The sequence below is a fragment of the Mercenaria mercenaria genome, chromosome 1 (genome assembly GCF_021730395.1).
Source record: "Mercenaria mercenaria strain notata chromosome 1, MADL_Memer_1, whole genome shotgun sequence".
NCBI classification, from domain to species: Eukaryota; Metazoa; Mollusca; class Bivalvia; order Venerida; family Veneridae; genus Mercenaria; species Mercenaria mercenaria.
Window position 1 is genome coordinate 43,245,512 of NC_069361.1, and position 20,959 is coordinate 43,266,470.

The 20,959-nt window shown below is 35.8% G+C and overlaps 1 protein-coding gene across 3 annotated transcripts in view; it reads right to left on the reverse strand.

Moving 5' to 3' along the window:
- Window positions 1-20,959, reverse strand: part of LOC123523113 (protein TALPID3-like) — a 140,335-nt gene that overhangs the window by 53,163 nt on the left and 66,213 nt on the right. For all 3 annotated transcript variants that reach the window (XM_053545578.1, XM_053545585.1, XM_053545576.1), the window contains exons 12-14: window positions 11,426-11,522; window positions 10,034-10,087; window positions 5,799-5,864 (exon numbers count right to left, since the gene is read on the reverse strand). In XM_053545578.1, the coding sequence (XP_053401553.1) occupies window positions 5,799-5,864; window positions 10,034-10,087; window positions 11,426-11,522 (217 nt within the window). The remainder of the gene's footprint in view (window positions 1-5,798; window positions 5,865-10,033; window positions 10,088-11,425; window positions 11,523-20,959) is intronic.

The window sequence follows — 20,959 nt, forward strand, 5'->3', positions numbered from 1 at the left end:
AAGTATGCATCAAAATAACTATCTTACAAAACGCCAAAGGTTTTCAAGTTTGGTGACATTAGAGTAAAAAAAACCCAGCAATTCTGATCAACAAAAGGCATATATGCTCTCGGGGACTGGTTTTATATGCTCTCGGGGACTGGTTTTCAAATTTATTTTTGTAATCTCGGTGCCATTTCTGTAACAGATCAATCCAAAAGTAAATTGAGCCGTGCCACGGGATAACCAACATAGTGGGTTTGCGACCAGCATGGATCCAGACCAGCCTGCGCATCCGCGCAGTCTGGTCAGGCTCCATGCTGTTCGCTAACAGTTTCTCCAATTCCAATAGGCTTTAAAAGCGAACAGCATGGAGCCTGACCAGACTGCGCAGATGCGCAGGCTGGTCTGGCTCCATGCTGGTCGCAAACCCACTATGTTGGTTTTCTCATGGCACGGCTCAATTAACAAACCAAAAGAAAGAATAAGGCATTACTTAAATAAAAGTATTAGGCTGAAAGTTAGGTGAGCCGTGCCATGGGAAAACCAACATAGTGGCTTTGCGACCAGCATGGATCCAGACCAGCCTGCGCGTCCGCGCAGTCTGGTCAGGATCCATGCTGTTCGCTTTCAAACCCTATTGTAATTAGAGAAACTATTAGCAAACAGCATGGATCCTGACCAGACTGCGCGGATGCGCAGGCTGGTCTGGATCCATGCTGGTTGCAAACCCACTATGTTGGTTTTCTCATGGCACGGCTCAGGTCAGTGTCAACACATCTTAATTGAGAGGCTCCGCAATTTTACAGGCATAGATTACTTCATTACATTCAGTGAAATTCTTTCTTCTTCTTCCTCTTTCATCCCCTCTGAACTCCCCCCTACACCCACATGCACACAGTTTTCTTAGAAATTCTAAGAATCGTCCCTCACAAATCAGTTCTGTTCTCCCACTATGCCATAGTAATATATACAATTCACTCTTATTAATGTGCCAGTTCAGTCATGTAATATGACAAGACGAAAATTTTAAGGAGTACATTTTTGAATTATGAACAACCAAAGTTTTTGTTGTTGACGGTGTTGTAAATCCGCTCAACGACAATTATTTAACTGCCATTTCTTGACACATAACATTACTCACATTTCTATAATACATCATCTTTTGAATGATTATCATGGTGCTTAGTGTCACTTACATAGAAATTTAAATTGTAAATTTTCATGCTGAGCTTTTCTTTTCTATTTTGAAAACATCTGTAACCTAGTTTATGAGTCATGAAAATAAATTACATAAAGTATAAATGAAAAACAAAACAACAAGCTTTGAATAAATTTTCCATGTCTGTGTGCTTATTAGAATTCAAGTCACAGTCTGAATTGAATTTTGAGTACCAGTCGAGTCCCTGTAGACTGTGTCCTCACAAATGGTGAAAATGATCACATGATTAATCTGTACATATTGAAATTCAAGTCAGGCGTCAATTGCATAGTGTCTCCTGTTTTAATGGTGTTTTTTCATGCAATTTGTATTCACGGTCATACTGAATTTCACATCATATAGATTACGAGACTCCCAAAATGCTTTGATGATTGAACGACTTTGAATGATACAATTTCCAAAAAAGGGAAAGCCATATTTACAAAATTGTATCTTCACATCTCATTTACAGCTTAAATATAAAACTGCATCATTGATTAATCTTTTTTGCCTCTCACTGAAAGTTTTTGTGACTCTGATATGAAACCTGTAAAAGTTTAGAGTTGACACTGAATGAAAGTTGTAAGTTTAACAGGATCTTTATATTTATGTGTACATTAGTAATATAAAATGACATAAAAATTCACACTGGCATTACATTATGTGAATCATCATTCAAAATTTTATTTCATGACTGCGCTTTTGTTGCAAAAAATATGACAGATGGAGAGCCATCATTTAAATGAAAATAAGGAAGTTAACTTTTTTTCATTTTGATAATTATCAGTAGCAAAAAAGACATAAAGAGGTAAATTTATGACACTGAATAACATACCAGTCTTGCAAAACGTATATATACTTTGCTTATACATTTGAGCCGTGCCATGAGAAAACCAACATAGTGGTTGCCCCACCGAGCATTATCTCAGGCATGGGTGAGCAGCTAGGTAGAAACCCTGACCTTCTGCAAGCCAGCAGAATGGCCTTCTCACAGGAAAGAATTCTACACTCAATGTGAGGTTTCAAACCACAGCAGTGACGGGCAAGTGATTCAATGTCAGCGGCCTAAACCTCTCCGCCTCGGAGACCCCTTCTGTCATTTATTACATTTGATCTCACCAATGTTACTGTTAATGAGGTTGTGCTGATCTGACACAAACTCTTTAAATAAATATCAAAGATCTGGTCCAAGATTAGAAAACCAAGACCTGTCTTAAAATTCTATCATCTGATTGGTTCAATTTGAACTCAGTCTTCAAATTGACCAATGACAAAGCTGAATTCTGTCACTGGTCTCCTAACTCAGTTTTATAAACCTGGGTGCATGTTTTTCGGGGCGGCATGGTCCAAAGACTGTAATTTTAGTTGGAGGGCAATTCAAGATGCAGAAGATGTTCCAATTCTAGAAACTTCACAGTTTTCTTTTAGTGTGCTAAGTGTAAATCACACTTACACATGATGGCTCTACTCAAAATTTTAGCATTGGGTTAAATTCTAGCTGGAGCTGCTGCTCACTGTAACAACCCTTAATTAAGTAATGTGACATGCTACTGCTGGATCACTACAACCACTCTTGCATTTCAGTCTCATCTACATCCATTGTATTTTTTCTTTATTTAAGTTACGCATTCAGAAATTTAATACATTTCACACATCCAATGCAGGAAGCAGCAGCAAATTTAATGTACTTTAACAGCAGGTAATAATATGGAAATGCACTGCACTAGAATACCCATATAAGCGATGCATACAAATTGCTCTTGCTAATTATTGCCAAGAAACTGTCTGTCACCACACAAGGAAATAGTATCACGTAAAACATCTGCAAAATTCTCATTTTACACCTACTGCAACGTTCACATATTGCAGATGTCTGTTTTAATCCCTTTGTAAATATATACTGCAAAATCATTTGAGCCGTGCCATGGGAAAACCAGCATGGATCCAGACCAGCCTGCGCATCCGCGCAGTCTGGTCAGGCTCCATGCTGTTCGCTTTTAAAGCCTATTGGAATTGGAGAAACTGTTAGCGAACAGCATGGATCCTGACCAGACTGCGCGGATGCGCAGGCTGGTCTGGATCCATGCTGGTCGCAAAGCCACTATGTTGGTTTTCCCATGGCACGGCTCATTTATAAATTTGTAGTGGAGAGGTCCATAAATTTTCATGGCTGCATACCCAATTTAACTTCCAAGAAATATAAAATTCAAATATTTTCGCTGCAAAATGTTAATGAATTCATATGATTTTACAAGTTATGCAATTCAAGAAAAGGTATTTTTTCTGACAATGATGCAACAACTTCCTGTATCTTCAGTGTTATGTGTTCAAATATTTATTTTATGAGGCTTACAATATATATACTGCTGAACTCATTTTAAATATAGGTACTTATTGTAAATTGCTTGATATTTGCTGTGAATTTATATTTTGCCCAGTTTGTTTGTTTGCTATCAGTTTAACGCCATTTTTCAACAGTATTTCATTATTTAACGACAGACAGTTAACCTAATCAGAGTTCCTGGAATCTGTACCAGTACAAACCTGTTCTCCACAAGTAACTGCCAACTTCCCCGCATGAAGAGTGGAAGAGGAACGATCATTTCAGACACAATGTCTTTTATCAAATCAACACAAACATGCGCCTTACCCAGGGATCAAACTCAAGACCCCGCGATCTGCGCTCTCCCTATTGAGCTAAGCAGGCAGGCCTCCATACAGAAGTAACAATATTTAAACTGTTTTATTTCATTATTAACCAACCAAGTCTCTAAAAAACAGTTCCATTAATGCTTCTGTCCAGCCAACTTGATAGGCTTGGCCTTGAGCACAAGAGCACCAATCTAAAAGTCACCAGCTCAATACCAGGGCAAGAACCAAACTTCTCTGTGATAATATGACAGAACATAATTTGAGCCGCGCCATGCGAAAACCAACATAGTGGCTTTGCGACCAGCATGGATCCAGACCAGCCTGCGCATCCGCGCAGTCTGGTCAGGACCCATGCTGTTCGCTTTCAAAGCCTATTACAATTAGAGAAACCATTAGCGAATAGCATGGATCCTGACCAGACTGTGCGGGTGTGCAGTCTGGTCTGGATCCATGCTGGTCGCAAAGCCACTATGTTGGTTTTTCTCATGGCGCGGCTCATTTGTCTCAATCATCTATCTTTCCCCTTTGGTTCATGTGCAGAAATTGCTACGTTTAGAGAATTTATTGCCGTAGCAGAATCCAGCACTGATTGGACGAAATAAGCAGTTCTCTATTTCTAAAAATGATTTTAGATAGTAATCAAATGCACATGTTCTAACAATTTGACTCCTGCTTAACAAATCGAAAACTAGAAGCAACGTAAATAAAGCACAGCCTACAGTATATTATTATGATGATATAAGCAGACATAAAAAAATGTCAGTTATATTACATCACGAAATTTCTATTTACAGCAATCCCTGTAATATAACTTCCTCCTAAATAACATTAAATATCAGGTGGCAAAAAATCCATCTAATATAAATCTAAAAATAACTTAATAATGCAGTGACAGTATTGCACTGTTGTTACACGCACTTTCGTAAATTCCTTTATAAATACTACAAGTGCTCTGCTACTGAATATAGATTTCATTTTAAGTGGTATTTATTAATAGCCTGAAAAGTACTTTAGTCTTCTAATTAATGGTTTCAAAGGCTTTGTTATTTCAGAATAAATATGTCTCTTAATTTTTTTTCACACAGGCTAAGGAAGAAACTGCAAATTTGTCAGTTTATTGTCTCACAACCATGCTAAATGTATAAACATAATTATTTTCAATTGCATGAATGATCTACATCAAAATGTCTTGCTTTTTGGCAGAGAAAAAGATTATTTTTGTCATTTCCATTTAAAACCCTTTTCACATTACTAAGGTTTCAGTTTTGTAATTTGTTATACATGTGTATTTTCTTAGAAAACTCTGTTTTATAGTATGTTTAAACCAATGAAAAGCTCAAGGCTGAAGGATGGGGGGAGAAAAAATACATGTTCATAACATATACATCATCTATATATTTCAAATAATGAAATGCTCATATTTAAAATTGGTAAAATGATTTTCTAAGTTTGTCTTTTTGTCTCTTAAAGTAAGCACTTTACATTTACTCTACTTTAGTGCTTTTTAATACAATGGTCTAGAAGTGGGTGGGGCATGGTCCCACCATTCTTATAAAACCTTTAGTATTTCAGACAAATAATTTCCCTTGCCCTATCAAACGTACCATCCAAGTGTAATTTTGCCTCACCAAAGTATTTATTTATTTATTTGGGGTTTACTGCGCACCAACACAGTATAGGTTATATGGCGCCAAACAGGACTACAAATTTTGGTTCCACATCTCATTTACATCAAAATAAAAACATGAGGTATGGAAGCCTCACCAAAGTAATATGCGCTCATCCCCTCCCCTATATTTTTGTCAATTCAAAGTTAGGGAGGCTGCTAATCAATACTTAGGTTTTATTAAACACTTTTCAATCAGAAAATAAAAACAAATCTCTCTGGACCAAACCTTAAAAGCACTTTTAATATCCCTAATTGTATGAAGTACATTACCACTTCAATCCACTTGTGACCACTTACCAGATAGCTGTCCAAAGGTGAAGGCCCTGAATGACTTGTCTGACTTATGTCTGGTTTACTGGTTTCCTGTAATAAATACATTACGTTTCCTGAAATAAACTTATTACAATTCCTGTAAAGAAAACACACCTACAACTGTTTGTCAATCTGACATGTTGGAAATGAAACACTTCCTGCAGCTTCTGTGATCTAATTTTGCATATATTTTCTTACAGTAATTAATAAGAGGTTCATGATGACCCTATATCGCTCAACTGCTAAAGCTGGCCATGGAATGCAAGAGAAACATTCTGACCAAGTTTCATGAAGATAGGGTCATAAATATGGCCTCTAGGGTGTTAACAAGCTTTTCCTTTGATTTGAGTGGGTGACCTCAGTTTTTGACCCCACATGACCCACTAGGAATCATCAAGACAAACATTATGACCAAGTTTCAAGAAGATAGGGTTATAAATGTGGCCTCAAGTGTTAACAAGCTTTTCCTTGATTTGACCGTGTGACCTAGTTTTTCAACCCCCATGACCCAGTTTCGAATTGTACATATGAATCATCAAGATAAACATTCTGACTAAGTTTCATGAAGATAAGGTCATTAATTTAATGTGGCTTCTAGGGTGTTTACAAACTTTTCCTTTGATTCGACCTGGTGACCTAGTTTTTGACCCTACATGACCCAGTTTCAAACTTGGCCTAGAGGTCATCAAGGCAAACATACTGTGCAAGTTTGTATCAAATCAAAGAATACATGAAACCTCTATATGGCTGAAAGGACTAAAATAGAAAATTTTGCCCCTTTCAAGGGCAGTAACTCTAGAACCCATGATGGAATCTAGGTGGTTTTCGAAAGGAACCAAGATCTTATTGTGATTTAAGTTGTGTGCATGTGTGGTTAAAATTGAATATAAAATGTCACTTCTATCATGTTCACAAGGTAAAAATTAACAAATTTTGGCTCTTTCAGGTGTCAATCAGGGGCCGTAACTCCAAAACCTATGACTGGATATGATTGATTCATCATGGAATCAAAGCTCTATTGTTATTAAAGATATTTTGCTAGTTTTTATCAAATCAAACCATAAATGAAGTCTCTATATGGCTGCAAAAGCCAAAATAGCATATTTTGACGTTTTAAGGGGCCATAACTCTAGCCAGTTTTCGAAAAGAGCCGAGAAATTATGCCAATACAAGCTGTGTGCAAGTCTGATTAAAATCGATTGCAAAATATGGTCTCTATCATGTTCACAAACCAAAATAGCAAATTTTGGCCCTTTAAGGGGCCATAACTCTGTAACCCATGATGTGATCTGGCCAGTTTTCGAAAGGATCTGAGATGTTATACCAATACAAGTGTGTGCAAGTTTGATTAAAATTAATTGCAAAATGTTATCTCAATCATGTTCACAAGAAATTGTGGATGGACGGATGACCACAAAAGCTCACCTTCACAAAAGCTCACCTTGTCACTACGTGACAGGTGAGCTAAAAATGGAGCTCTTAGTCAGAAGTTTCTTTACTTAATAGCAAACTGAAGAATACTGAATGAAAAATTACACATTGGAGAGACAGCACATGATTTTTTCAACTATGACCTACTGACCTAGCTATAAATTAGTGATAATGAATGTCTTTGGATAGGAAATACCACATTGGGTAAATGTAAAAAAAAACACACAAAAAAAAACACAAGCTTTCATCAAAATACAACTGCTGAATAGAATAGACATAAGTAAATAACTATGACTGAAATGTGAGTGTTCTGCTGCTTTGTTCCAATCAAGTATATCTGCTTCCCATTGTTAACTATTTCAATTAATAGCAAAAATCAAGCAGTCTCTAACTGTAACTTGAATGGACCAATCAATTTGTTCTGTCTATGAATATTTCAAATATATGTTACCAGTTTTACCTCCCATTATGAGGACAATGTTTGCTTTTATTCAAATGGAAAGATTCTGAAAATTTAGTGAACTGCCAGACAAATGTCAAAATCATAAAATAGCTGTGTGCAAGTCTGATTAAAATGGATTGCAAAATATGGTCTCTATCATGTTCACAAACCACTAAAATAGCACTTGACTGAAAATAAAACCTATTAACAGGTCTACTCGGAATGTACGATCAAGCATTAAATGAGAAACAAAAACTGCACAGTTCCATTTTAAACCACTCCTACAGATATACTTAATGACATATAGACTCCATATATGCTTTTTCCGGAATTAGATGGGAACTTTCAGGAAAAACGATGAAAAATGCAACGAAAACATTAATCTGTGTATCTCGTTAAAAGCCAACTTGAAACTTGGTAAACAAAGACATCTATAACTCTCAAACTTAAATAGATTTTAAAACACTATTCAGTCATTTATTTTCATTGCAAATGGAATATAGGTAAAACATTTTCCTCCATGCAGACTGGATAATAGCAATATCACTTTCTTATTTCACCTAAAAGGATTTTTACACAAATAATAGGGCTATTCAAAGTGAAATCTATGTAGTACCTTAAGATGGGCAAGGGCAAAAGAAAACATTGCCGTTCTTCATCTTTATGCACTTAGACCTATTTTACTATCATTTTGTCAAAAAATTAATTTAAGAAATGGGGTAAAATAACAAAACCAGAATTTTAACACAACCCGATTTGTTTCCCAGTGAAACAAAAAAGACAGAAACTGTGTGCTATAATGCAACACAATTCACCGTTTGCACTTCAAAATGATTACATCATACGTGTCAAATGTCATAGCGGCACACTTGAAAAGAAGACCCACACAAAACAGGCAATTATTTGGGGAACATCTTCAAAGATAATAGTCTTTAACCCTTTACTCCATAGATACTCCTTTTAACGCATCTATGCATTACTCCATAGATACTCCTTTTAACGCATCTATGCATTACTCCATAGATACTCCTTTTATCGCATTCTACTACACTGATAATTAAATGCAAAATACCAATAAAATATATTGGCAATGAAGCCCACAAAAGCATATTTGTGAAGTTTAAACTGTTAATAAAAGATCAGTTTCAGAAAAACTTGTGGTTATAATTGTAATTTATTGATAATTATTACTTTTAATTCAGGTGGCATTTTCTGAAAATCACACTGACTTTATATATATTAGGACAGCTATTGATGGATGGAAAAGTAAATAGGTGACCCAAAAACAAGTTATTATTTGCATTCTATCATTCAACTATGGCAAATTATGTAAAAGTGAGACATAAGATTGGTGTATTAAAAAAGATGTGGTTACCATAACAACCATTAAAATCCATAGATCACTTGTCCACATTATGGAATTTATGCGGGATCCGGATCCGGACAAAATCCCCTGCGGACAAAACCCCCTGGGCCCCTTGGAAGTGTGTTTATTGTGCACAGCTGTCAAAACAAAGCAATTAGGGTGTTGTTTGCATCCTTATTTATGATGTGGATCAACAAATTTTATAGAAAGTGTCTTTAATCAGTACTTCTTATCAAAACATTATGTAATTAATTAATTTTATGATCTATGAAGTTCTGTAACTTTGGTAGGGGTGTAGATTTTAATGATTAATTAAATGGGTTTGCTTATTTTGAAAATCACTTAATATAGACCTTTCTAGTCTTTCATTTACCTTCAATTAATAAAATTGTGCATTTGTAACAGTAAAAATATTTCTTTCTGTTGTATCACATGCATAAAAACAGCTAAATTATAATAATATTCTAAGGTCTTAGGTTTGTAGCTTTCTATTGTGAAAAATATTTATCACAAAATTATGAAAAATATACCATCAGAAAGGAAATTTAATTCTAAAAATAAATTATGTTGGACACTAAATGGTTAAAACAAGTATTCATAGACTTATTTTGATCTGAGTAACACAGGTATAAATTTTGCATTTTTCTCCAATAACCTGTATGGAGATAGTGTACAGATAATGCAACTGAGTGTATTGGGTATCAATAATCAATACTATTGTATCTGTATGGAGTAAAGGGTTAATGATAATGATCCTTGTTCACGTGCTAAAATTGAAAAGATATGTATATCAAACAGTGATCTGCTCTTTAATAAAATCATTGTTTATTATTTAGATGTGTATTATTATATCCCTTGGGCTGCGCCTCTGTGATACAATATCTTCACATCTGAACTCGGAACAATTTATTAAATGACAAATGGGACATATAATTTCAAAAATATTATGTTTTCAGAAAAATATAGAAAGTTCATATTTACTGTCTGTACTTGTATGCTACTATCCTTTGCAGCTGACTTCCAGTTTTCTTTGTCCTATAAAAAACAACAGTTGAAATTAACACACTGTGCAAAATGTCAATGAGCCGTTTCACTCGGGACTAAAAGTACAATCAATAGAAACTAGAGAATTATACTTTTTCAGTTTTTTGAAAATATGTAAAAATGAAGTAAAGATAAAGAATAGCGAGTTGACATAGAAAAAATAAAATTCAGCTGCACAGGAAACCAGACAATTGCTGCAAAAACCCTTGAAATTCCTGAGGTTGACATATTTTCAGTTCATAAAAACATGTTTATATGTCCTTTGATTCTGTTACAGTACTTCATGTCAGATCAAAGTTAGTGAGACAGACTTTAAAAATTTCTTATAAAATGAAGAAAATATCTGCCATTGTATGGAGTTATCTGCTCCTTAGTGGCGTGCCATTCATAGAGGTTATAGTCTGTAATCAAAGTGTAAGTACAATTTATTAACCTCACATTTACACTACAAAGTTTTTCAACTGTACCAGGATAGAAGGCAAGCCATAAAAGATGCAATAAAGAAATGAATTTAAGTTGTTTAGATAGGAGTAAAAGTGTGTCTGTAGTCCTAAAGTAAAAAGTCTTTGGCTGCTCTGGTATCTAACACTGGGTCTACTGGTATTCCTTTTTCTTAAAACAAAGGTCATATCTACAGCTTTACTTGTAAAGTAACCTCCTGCTTTATGCTTTGATGAAGGGGGAAGTTCAAGGGGCCCCTTCACACATAATATTTTGGTGCCCGTTTGCACCTGGGTAAAACCACCAATCTCAGTAGTCTACCTCGATGGCTTCCTAACATGAAATAATTTAACCCATGGTATAACAAAAACCAACAATCTGGAGAAGTGAATGTGAATCCAATTCAACAACCTTTATAGTCAGGCATAGAGGCTCTCTCCTAGTTTAACTATTTACTTACCCCAACTTCCATTATTTAGAACTACTTCAACAGCAACGTTTGGCTTCAAAACTACTTCCTTATACAGTGAAACCTGTCAATAAAGACCACCCTTGGAAAAAGACAAAAAGTGGTCTTTACATAGGCAGGTGGTTTTTATCACAGGTTAAAACACACTGTAACTATAATATAGGAAACAAAACCAGCGGTCTTAAGAGCCAGATGGTCTCCGTTCATAGGTGGTCTTTATTACAGGTTTGACTGTGTGTGTTTTTGTAGACTAGCGGTTTGAGTACATGGTTATAAATTTGAGTTTGAAGACCAGTCTTAAAACTCCAGCCTTTCATTGGCTGTTCATGAAAATAATCTTGAAACTGACCAATGGCAAGGCTGCACTTTGAGACTGGTCTCCAAACTCTCCAGTTTTATATTTTAATCCCTATACTTACCTCTACTAGTCCTTTCACTTGTTCTTTAATGTGAGACAAGTCCTCGATCAGACCTTTGGCTTTTCTTACATTTGGCGACTCACAAACCTCAGTAACTCTGAAAGTACAGTAAACAAGAGCACCGCCTTGCGGGTGCTGACGCTCATCTGATTTTTTTTGTATAATAGAAATATTGTCCTACCCATGATTTTCTAAGTCTAAAAAGGGCCATCACTCTTGCAAAAAGCAGGATAGAGTTATGTTTCTTGATGTACAGTGTCCACTTATGATGGTGAAAAACTGTTGCAAGTTTTAAAGCAATAGCTTCGATAGTTTATGAGAAAAGTTGACTTAAACATAATATTCAAACAAGAAAATGATTTTTCTAAGTCCAAAAGGGGCAATAATTATTGCAAAAAGCAGGATGGAGTTATGTTGCTTGCTGTACAGGGTCAGCTTATGATGGTGAACAAGTGTTGCAAGTTTTAAAGCAATAGCTTTGATAGTTTAAGAGAAAAAGTTGACCTAAACATAAAACTTAACCAAGAAATATGTTATTTTGTAAGTCCAAAACGGGCGTTAAATCTTGCAAAAAGCAAGATGGAGTTATGATGGTGAACAAGTGTTGCAAGTTTTAAAGGAATAGCTTTGATAGTTTAGGATAAAAGCTGACCTAAACATAAAACTTAACCAAGAAAACTGATTTTCTAAGTCCAAAAGGGGCCATAAATCTTGCAAAAAGCAGGATGGAGTTATGTTTCTTGCTGTACAGGGTCAGCTTATGATGGTGAACAAGTGTTGCAAGTTTTAAAGGAATAGCTTTGATAGTTTAGGATAAAAGCTGACCTAAACATAAAACTTAACCAAGAAAACTGATTTTCTAAGTCCAAAAGGGGCAATAATTCTTGCAAAAAGCAAGATGGAGTTATGTTTCTTGATGTACAGGGTCTGCTTATGATGGTGAACAAGTATTCCAAGTTTCAAAGCAAAAGCTTTAATAGTTTAGGAGAAAAGTTGACCTAAACATAAAACTTAACCAAGAAATCTGATATTTTCTAAGTACAAAAGGGGCCATAAATCTTGCAAAAAGCAAGATGGAGTTATGTTTCTTGCTATACAGGGTCAGCTTATGATGGTGAACAAGTATTCCAAGTTTCAAAGCAATAGCTTTGATAGTTTAGGAGAAAAGCTGACCTAAACATAAAACTTAACCAGGCAACGCCGACGCCGATGCCGACGCCGACGCCGACGCCGACAACTGCTCAAGTGATGACAATAACTCATCATTTTTTTTTCAAAAAATCAGATGAGCTAAAAATGATAAATATAAATAAACATGAGGCAAATAACAAAAAGTAAAATAAATCAATCTTCATATACAGCAAACCCAGGATTCAATATTGAATGCTGATTCCTATAGAAAACTATTCAGAATAATGGTACATAATTATGTGCTATCTCAACATTTTTTTCCATTAGGAGCCCACTACCTTATAGCATATATAAAGAGGGCATCAGGGCAATACATATGACACCAAGACAAAGTATCCATACAAGACACTGTCTGACATTATAAGACGTAACAGGTAAAATGTCATTTCTAAATTAGACTGCGGAGCTTGCAGATCTTCCTCCGCAAATATTTAACATTTCTAGGAATTCTATAAACCATAATGACACCATACAGAAATCTAAATATGATTGTGCAGACAAACCTACTGATCTGCTTCGTTGGAAATATCGTTATAACACGACACTGTCATGACAAAAGATGACCTAGTACAGAATGCACCCTATTGATTTTGTATACTACTGTAAGAAAATCTCTCTGAATACAATACTGTTTTACAATGTGATTCACTTTTTTCATCACCATTTTTTAATGCTATATTTCTATCGTCAACAGCAGCTAATGGGTATCTTATTTAGAGGTAAATATGGTGTTAACTTTTGCGTGCTTCCAATTTTGTCAATCATTTGCAGAAATGGTAAATATTTCCACGTCACAAAATTAACCACTTACGTATACAGTATAAATATTGTGCATGTGGCATCTATGTAATTATCATATTGTAGTTATTTTCATTTTTTGTTGCCATAGTATTAAACTATTTTATCTGCACTTTAAACAGTAGCAGCTTCCATGGCTAATCATTGCCCCCTACCTTTCAGTGTTCGAATTTCAATCACAGCACAGGGCCTGAAATTATCCCTAAAGTGGCTCTCAAAGTTTTCCCCAAATATTTTATTTAAATTTAAAATGTGTCACTGTGACTTAAAACAATTTTTCATCACCACAGTGTAAAAAGTGGATAAAAAATACACTGAAATACATTGAAATAAAAAAGCACATAATCCAGTTTTTGGGACAAGGTGACAAATAATGTTTACTCATTTTAGGGAAAACAAATTATCTCAAAAATCCATAAAAAGTGAGTACTCTGAAACTGACCAGTGCTACAAACTTACTGACATAAGATTTTTGCAAGATATATTTCTTATAAATAACTAAAAATAACCAAAAATCTTGTGAAGAAGGTAGTAAACCGTTGCAACGTTTTTGATATAATGCAGAAAATTTTCATTCTTCTTGCATTTTATTTCTAATGTCACTATATGTTCAATGGAAAAATACCTCGTTTTCCCCATGTGGAAACTAGCAGGTACTTGAAAATGCAGCTCTCTGATTGGACAGCTAGAACTTCTGATGTCATGATAAAGTTATGAATACCTAACTTTTATTTTCACCCAGTTTATCATTTTTCAGTGTCATATTTACTATGCCAAACTTGGTGGAAATGACAATTTGAAAACTTTCACCAAAACTGTGGGCGAATAGCATTTCACATTTCCTTTTTCGAAAAAACTATATAATAAAAATGACAGTAGTTCGTTTTGTTAAAGTAAAACATATCAAATGTTCTGCTTTTGTTCTCACTTCTGATACATTCAAAACATTCCTTGAAAGCTTTGTCAGCTGGATACTTAACTTCTCCTCTTTTTCTGAACAAACAGGTTGTTGACACTGAAATACAATCCCTCCGATTTTAAATACATCTTTTTTTACTTTTTGAGAGAAGTTTTGAGAAAACATTCAATCTAGCTGACACTTGCTGCTTTTTGCTTTGATACAGTTTTAACATCATTTTCAACAGCATTTTTTTACAATTTTAACACCATTTTTCAAAAACATTTCATACTGTTTTAACACCACTTCTCAACAGTATTTCAATTAAGTAATGGCTTTCAGTACCATTATGTATCTTGTTCTGTGGTAATACCATTTGTTGTATTGGAACTAATTTACAGTAAGACAATAGTTACCTTACCTGACACATTATATATATATTTGATTACTTCCCTTTGCATAAAATGAGGTAAAAAGGGGAGTAACTATCGAGTAAAATATGATATACTGGGAAGTTAAACAGAAGTTATTCTCCTTGATGTTTCAACTGCATTGGTTGCCTCCCTTTGCAGCTAACACCATTGACAAGGGAAGTAATTATAGATAACCTAGACAGCAAAGTATAATGAGAGAAAAATAGGAATGAAAATGAGAAAATAGAATGGCAGAAATGCTAACAGAAGCAGAAAAAGTAAATTAATGGTAGGGAAAAAGTGAAAATGGGAGGGAAACAGCGCAAAATAATACAGGACAGTGAAAATAAAAATATATATTTTTCAGCTACATAAATGGGCCAGTTTCTACTGAAAATAATAATGAGACTGTCTAATTCTCTAACAGTAACAAAATACAAACATTATGCAGGCTAGTATGTCAAACACTCTTAATTTTTTTCTTCATCTCATAAAACCCCCAGTGCTTTCAGTAGTTTCATCAACAATTACTTTTTTCAGTCGCAATAAAATATATGTTTATGTCATAACAGTATCCTATAATAAGTCTAAAGTAAATGGTTTCTTTCATTTCATTCCTGTTATGTGGGTACAATATGAGAGATGGCATGCAATCCAGAGTTCCACAATGGACATCGTCATGCAACCGCCTCATCTCGTATCTTAGAAACTATATAATTACAGAAACTACGGAAATAAGCTTGACGTATTGGACATAAAACATGTAATTAGTGGCGATTTATTGAGACATCGAAGCTCAATATGTGAAGATGTTAAAGATGGCAAAATTCTAGCATATATTACAGAGGACGACATTACGAAAACTAATTTCCTCTAAAGTGCCCAAATCACAATACAGGCGTGTTAGAGCAAAAAATTTGATTTTTGAAATACTCCTATTTACAGAACTGATTCTGAAGTAACTGAATGGAAACAGTTTTGCCCCTGTGACATTGGCCTTTGACATATGGACCCCAAGATCAATAGGGGTCATCTACTCTGCTTGTCCAATTATCCCATTTAGTATCAACCTTCTGGGTCAAAAGGTTCTCATTTACTGATTGTAAAAGGATTCCCATGTTCTGGCCCTGTGACCTTGACCTTTAACCTACTGACCCCAAATGTAATAGGGGTCATATTTTATCTGCAAGTTACATCAACCTGAACGTTCTGGGTCAAGTGGTTCACAAGTTACTGATCGGAAATGGTTTTTCATATTCTGGCCCCTGTGACCTTGACATCTGACCTGCTAATCAAAAAATTCATTGGGATTCATCTACTTGGCATGTTCAATCATCCTCTGAAATTTCAAGGTTGTGGGTTAATTGATCGGAAATGGTTTTCAATCAGCAGGCCATGTGACCCTGAACTTTGATGGGGTCATTGGGGTGACCCGTAAAATGATAGGGGTCATCTACTCTATAAACTCTATCACCCTATAGAGTTTGAATGTTCTAGGTGAAATGGTTCTCAAGTTATTGATCAGAAATGAAATGTCACAGACAGACGGATGGATGGAGGGACATGGCAAAAACAATACGACATAATTTTCATCTACATGTATATTTCATCTTCAGCAATCCCACCACTTTATCAAAAGTACACTCACAACTGCCACTTCTTTCTATTGAAGAAGAATTTACCATTTCTGTGACCTTGACCTGACAGATTTTGGCAGAAGACAATGCTACAGTAACTCAAATTTATCTGGATAATTTGTGACTGGATGCAGGGAAGTTGATGTAAAGGCTAAATCACAGATTTGTTCTGCTAACAAAACTCTGTAACAGATCCATCGAATTTAAACGAATTATAAAATATATTCACCTAAAGACTATTCCCTATAGATCAGCTTTGATGATCTGAAGTTGTTTCAAATATTTTGCATTAATCTGAAACTTGTTACCAACATGTTACCACATTTATACACACATTTTTTTCCAAATACTGTTTTGAAGCTGTCGGTAATGATCTAACATAAACTTTAAAACAAGAGGGTCATGATGACCCTATATAGCTCACCTGTTAAACTTGGCCTTGGAATCATCAAGACAAGCATTCTGACCAAGTTTCATGAAGACAGGGTCATAAATATGGCCTCTACAGTGTTAACAAGCTGTTCCTTTGATTTGAGTGATGACTAATTTTTGACCCCACATGACCCAGGTTCGGATCTGGCAATGGAATCATCAAGATAAACATTTTACCAGGATTCATGAAGATAGGCTCAAAGGTACGACCTCTAGAGCGTTAACAAGCACTCCTTTGATTTAAGTCGGTGACCTAGTTTTTGACCCCACATGACCCAGTTTTGAACTTGGCCTAGTAAATCATCAAGATGAGCATTCTGACCAAGTTTTATGAAGATAGGATCATAAATGTGGCCTCAATGGTGTTAAGCTTTTTCCTTTCATTGACCGGGTGACCTAGTTTTTGAACCCATATGACCCAGTTTCAAATTCGGCCTAGGAATCATCAAGATAAACACTCTGACCAAGTTTCATGAAGATAGGGTTATAAATATGGCCTCTAGAGTGTTAACAAGCACTTCCTTTGATTTGAGAGTTTGACCTAGTTTTTGACCCCACATGACCCAGTTTTACACTTGGCCTAGGACTCATCAAGATGAACATTCTGATCAAGTTTCATGAAGATAACATCATAAATGTGTGGCCTCTTGGATGTTAACAAGCTTTTCCTTTGATTTGACCTGATGACCTAGTTTTTGACCCCACATGACCCAGTTTTGAACTTGGCCTAGAGATCATTAAGATACACATTCTGTGCAAATTTGTATCAAATCACAGCATAAATGAAACCTCTATATGGCTGAAAGGGCAAATATAGAAAATTTTGCCCCTTTCAGGGGCAGTAACTATCTAGCTGGTTTTCAAAAGGAACCGAGATATTATTGTGACTTAAGTTGTGTGTAAGTGTGGTTAAAATCGAATGTAAAATGTCACTTCTATAGCATTCACAAGGTAAAATTAACAAATTTTGGCTCTTTCAGGGGTCAATCAGGGGCTGTAACTCCAGAACCTATGATTGGATCTGACAGATTCCTCATGGAATCCAAGATCTATTGTTCTTAAAGATATTTTGCAAGTTTGTATCAAATCAAACCATAAATGAAGTCTATATATGGCTGCAAAATCCAAAATAGCAATTTTTAGCTCTTTAAGGGGTCATAACTCTGGAACCCATGATGGGATCTGGCCAGTTTTCGAAAGAAACCGAGATATTATGCCAATAGAAGTTGTGTGCAAGTTTTACTAAAATCATTTGCAAAATGTGGTCTCTATCATTTTCACAAGCCAAAAATAGCAAATTTTGGCCCTTTAAGGGGCCAAAACTCTGGAACCTATGGCGGGATCTGGCCAGTTATCGAAATGATCCGAGATATTATGCCAATACAAGTTGTGTGCAAGTTTGATTAAAATTGGTTGCAAAATGTGGTCTCTATCGTGTTCACAAGAAATTGTGAACGGATGGACAATGGACAATGGACGGACGGACAAAGGGCATTCACAAAAGCTCACCCTGTCACGTGACAGGTGAGCTAAAAAAAGAAAATATAACCCTTGTTCCTCTCTTTTTTAGATTTGATACAAAGAAAATCTTTCTTGGAGTGAAGAGTTTATTCATGTGAAAAAGCCATCCAGTTGGCTTACAAAAGCTCGGTGATATTATCCAGGTACTATTAAGTTGAAAAAATACTGAGGTTATCAAGGATATATGGAGGTTAACTTTGGTTAGAGGTTACTTTTTCTTTGAACAATGAAAGAGGGATATCATACGCAATGACTCAGGCTACCAAAGACATATAGGGAGTAATCAACAGTTACTGAAGATACATACAGGTTACTTATATATTATTTGAAGATTTTGGGCCACATCATGTTCCTCCACCATAAACAAGAGGGCAAAGATGGCCGTAGGTCACTCACCTGAGTAACACACCATTACAGTATAAACATGTTTTACCTAGTGATTAAATGGAGACAAAATTAATATTCTGACCAATTTTCATTAAGATTGGACCAAAAAACGTGGCCTCTTGAATGTAAACAAGCATTTTCTTTGATTTGACCTAGTTTTTTTAACCCACATGACCCAGATTCAAACCTGTCCAAAATTTCATGAAAACAAACATTCTGACAAAGTTTCGGGAAGATTGGAGCAAAAAAGTGGCCTCTAGAGTGTATACAAGCTTTTCCTTTAATTTGACCTAGTGACCTAGTTTTTGATCCCACGTGACCCGGATCTGAAATCATCCAAGACTTCATGATAACAAACATTCTGACCATTATGAAGATAGAATCAAAACTGTGCCCCTTAGGGTGTAAACAAGCCTATTCTTTGATTTGACCTGGTGACCTAGTTTTTGAAACCACATGACCCAGATAAAATTCATGCGATATTTCATGCAGAAAAACATTCTGACCAAGTTTCATGCACATCAAATGAACAGGAGTGTTAACAAGCTTTTCCTTTGATTTGACTGGGTGACCTAGTTTTTGACCCCAGTTTTGAACTTGGCCTAGGAATCATCAAGAGAAACATTCTGACCAAGTTTCATGAAGATAGGGTAATAAATGTGGCCTCAAGTGTTAAAAAGCTTTTCCTTTGATTTGACTGGGTGACCTAGTTTTTGACCCCATATGACCCAGTTTCGAATTTGGCCTAGAAATCATCAAGATAAACATTCTGATCAAGTTTCATGAAGATAGGGTCATAAATGTGGCCTCTAGGTTGTTAACAAGCTTTTCCTTTGATTTGACCTGATGACCTAGTTTTTGACCAAACATGACCCAGTTTCGATCCAGGCCTAGAGATCATCAAGATAATCATTCTATGCAAGTTTGTATCAAATCAAAGCATAAATGAAACCTCTATATGGCTGAAAGGGCCAAAATAGAAACTGGGCAGTAACTCTAGAACCCATGAAGGAATCTAGCCGCTTTTCGACAGGAACCGAGATCTTATTGTGACTTAAGTTGTGTGTAAGTGTGGTTAAAATCAAATATAAAATGTCACTTCTATCGTGTTCACAAGGTAAAAATTAACAAATTTTGGCTCTTTCAGGGGTCAATCAGGGGCCGTAGCTCCGGAACCTATGACTGGATCTTACAGATTCATCAAGGAATCCAAGATTTATTGTTGTTGAAGATATTTTGCAAGTTTGTATCAAATCAAACCATAAATGAAGTCTCTATATCGCTGCAAAAGCCAAAATAGCAAATTTTGGCCCTTTAAGGGGCCATAACTCTGGAACCCATGATGGGATCTGGCCAGTTTTCGAAAGAAACCGAGATATTATGCCAATACAAGTTGCGTGCAAGTCCGATTAAAGCTGATTGCAAAATGTGGTCTCTATCGCGTTCACAAGCCAAAAATAGCAAATTTTGGCCTTTTAAGGGGCCATAACTCTGAAACCCATGATGGGATCTGGCCAGTGTTCGAAAGGAACCGAGATATTATGCCAATACAAGTTGTGTGCAAGTCTGATTAAAGTTGATTGCAACATGTGGTCTCTATCGTGTTCACAAGCAAAAAATAGCAAATTTTGGCCCTTTAAGGAGCCATAACTCTGGAACCAATGATGGGATCTGACCAGTTTTTGAAAGGATCCGAGATATTACGCCGATACAAGTTGTGGGCAAGTTTGATTAAAATTTATTGCAAAATGTGGTCTCTATCGTGTTTACAAGAAATTGTGGACGGACGAAGGCCGATCACAAAAGCTCCCCCTGTCACTAGGCTAAAAAGATGGAAATTCACCATATGACCTATATGATTAAACCAAACAAAATCAATACACAGTAAGAATGTCGAATTTCAATATAACAGCCCATCATTAGTTGGATACAAAATAAGTTATCAACAAGGAACGCGTACGTGAACACGCATATCACCAATACGACTGTAGTACAAAATTAAATGCTGTACACCTGTGCATTGATTTCTGTTTCATAATCTGCATGTTTAGATCAACAGAAGTATTTAAAAACCCTGAAACAAACGTCATTGCCTGTGACCTTGACCTTGCGTGTTCAGACCTGACCCTAGAGGGAAACACACCGCACCATGCTTATCATTTCTGTAAACCTTCACTGAAATCTCTTAAATTGTTTAAAAGTGCCACAACCCAGGTGCCCTTGGCTGCAAGGGTCTACCGTCTAACTCATGCGTGTC